The 2,555-nt window shown below is 43.4% G+C and overlaps 1 protein-coding gene across 1 annotated transcript; it reads left to right on the top strand.

Moving 5' to 3' along the window:
• Positions 1 to 791: 791 nt before the first annotated feature.
• Positions 792 to 2,520, top strand: LOC139950733 (uncharacterized). The gene has a single exon (XM_071949526.1). It carries the CDS (start codon positions 1,193 to 1,195, stop codon positions 2,426 to 2,428), a length of 1,236 nt encoding a protein of 411 aa, XP_071805627.1. The 5' UTR covers positions 792 to 1,192; the 3' UTR covers positions 2,429 to 2,520.
• The last annotated feature ends 35 nt before the right edge of the window (positions 2,521 to 2,555 follow it).

Genomic DNA, 2,555 nt, shown 5'->3' with positions numbered 1-2,555 from the left:
GGTTCTTTAACTGCGTTACACAACACACGGGACCATTTGCTTTACGTCCCGTCCGAAGTGTCACGACCGGGACTCGAACCCACACATTGCTGAACAGAAACACACTGAGCTTGAGTCCGGTGTTCTTATCTGCTCGGCCACGTCACGCCTCTTTACATGAACAACAAAGCAGTTGTGTCCATCTAAACCATGGAGAGAGACTTTCTTCCTCCTTGTCTAAACCATGTTGAACTGCAAGCTGCAAGGCCGAATCCGAACTGGCGGCTATGGCTACGGCTACGGCTGTTGCTAAAGGTGTTGCTAAGGGCGCCCTATACCTCAGCGCGTGGTGACGCGGAAATCTAGCCGTAGCCAGAGCTGTAGCCGCTAATTCGGACACGGCCTAACTCTGGTTCCATCTTTCCTCATCACAATCAAGTTGTAAACAACATGTTTATTACTTCCAACACCAGACTGACTGCAGCATCAATGTCACTGGGGATAGGGGCTGAGAACAATTGTCATGCACACTGTCCAAAAAATGTTACAATCACAACTTCTTCTTTTTATCTTGAAGAAAGCTTCATTTATTTATAATGCTAAACAAAGTACCATATTAAAAAGAAACAATAAAAAATAAATAGTAAACTTGCGGGTATACAACCATGAGCAAAAATCTCTTTTGAAGGGGTGGTGGCTCTGAAAAGAGCCGGTTTAGTCTCGACATTTCGAACAGCAGTCTGCTCGTCTTCAGGAGAAGAGTATACTGTTCGAAACGTCTAGACCAAACCGGCTTTTTTTCAGAGCCACCACTCACCCTAAGAGATTCACACATGGTTGTATCCGCAAGTTTACTATTTATTTATAGTTTCATCTTATTTCTCCAAACCATGCAAAGCTTCAAACAATACTCAAAGTAGCATATTGTCAAAATGCGATTCAGAAAAACAAAGATACGTAAACTCGTTGCTTTGACCTATGAACCCTATTTCAATACGCAAGGTTCGTACAAGAGTTCAGATCATTGGGGAAGTGACAGGTGTGTTATGAATATAACAGCACACGGAAGTACATCCAAATTTGTCGGCCAATTACATGTACAATAAATCACTAATAATAATCCTACAAGCTGAGAGTCTGCTCATGCTATTTCATCCATGCTTATCCTCATCCAACTTCATCAAACAGCTTCAAGGAGTCAGATTCAATAACAATGGATGGAAGAATGTCTATAGTGTTGCTGGTGTTTGTTTGGTGTTCACTTGATGCAGGCGGACTCCTGATGGTTGTCACTGCTCGACCATACGTGTATGCTGAGATCTTAACACCAGAGGCTGATCGTAAAGTGGGTGGGCGGGTTGTTATGAGGTGTACCGCTATGAACCTCCAGTCGGATCACATCGTGAAGTGGAGTACTGATGACGCCTGTTATTATTATAGATGGATTGATCAACCATTAACGTACAACAGACGGTTTATCTACACCACACGTTATCCAGAGAGAGGGATGGTTGTTCAAGACTTAACCATTACCGATCTGCAGACTGATGACTATAATGCTATTTTTTGTTGTTTGGTTTTTCGAACACGCTTTAGAAACGTGGATGTTGAAGCAACATCTGAGGTTATACTATCATCACCTCAGCCGTATCCAGAATGCTCCCCTACTGGAGCTATCGCAGTAGACACCGGTACAGAGCTACCTTTGAGATGTCTATCTGAGACTGGTAACCCAGCAGATATAACAAGAACCAATCCAATAACTGATTACAGTAGCTACCCCTGGACATCATCAAGTGTCGATGGTAAGGATACATTATCATTGAATTTGACTGTGACTGTTGCTGATGATGGTGTTGCATTTAACTGCTCTGTTTTACAAGGGAGTGGTAAAGATACAATGACACGTTCGTGTATCATTGGACCAATCAATGTAGCAAGTTCGACAGATGCGACTAATGAAATAACATCAATCGAACCAGAGACAACCCAACCCAACCAGCCCCACCCACCAACCCAAACCCCATCCAACCAGCCCCACCCACCAACCCAAACCCTACCCAACCAGACCCCTTCTTTTAACCCATGGATTGTAGCTTTTTTAGTTACCCTCAGTGTGTCCACCATCATCATCATTCTTGGTGTATTTCAAATCTTCAAAATGAGACGTATCATTAAAAGTCTTCGAAAAACTGAGGCATCTCAAATCCCCAAAGCTGATCCCTACATGGAGCTGCAACCAACGAAGGACAAGAACAAAGTCTACATGGAACCTACTACGGCTATAACTACCATACAAGATACCTACTACCAACCAGTTGAAATACAGACTGACAGCCCTGAGTATGACTACGCTCGGCCAGATGATCCCAAAACACCAAGCTCAAAAGCAACTAGCACTCAACACACCTACTACCAACCAGTTAGAGACAGACAGCCCAGAGTATGACTGCGCTCGGCCAGAGGGCAGCACCAACACCGACTATGAAGCAGTCAGCAAGCCACCGAGTTCAGCTGAGAAACCATATCAGAATCTTAACAATTAGACATTTTATTGTTTATAACTTAAATAAGAG

This window comes from Asterias amurensis, chromosome 18 (assembly GCF_032118995.1).
Source record: "Asterias amurensis chromosome 18, ASM3211899v1".
Taxonomy (NCBI): Eukaryota; Metazoa; Echinodermata; class Asteroidea; order Forcipulatida; family Asteriidae; genus Asterias; species Asterias amurensis.
This window is presented reverse-complemented; position numbering and strand designations above follow the sequence as displayed.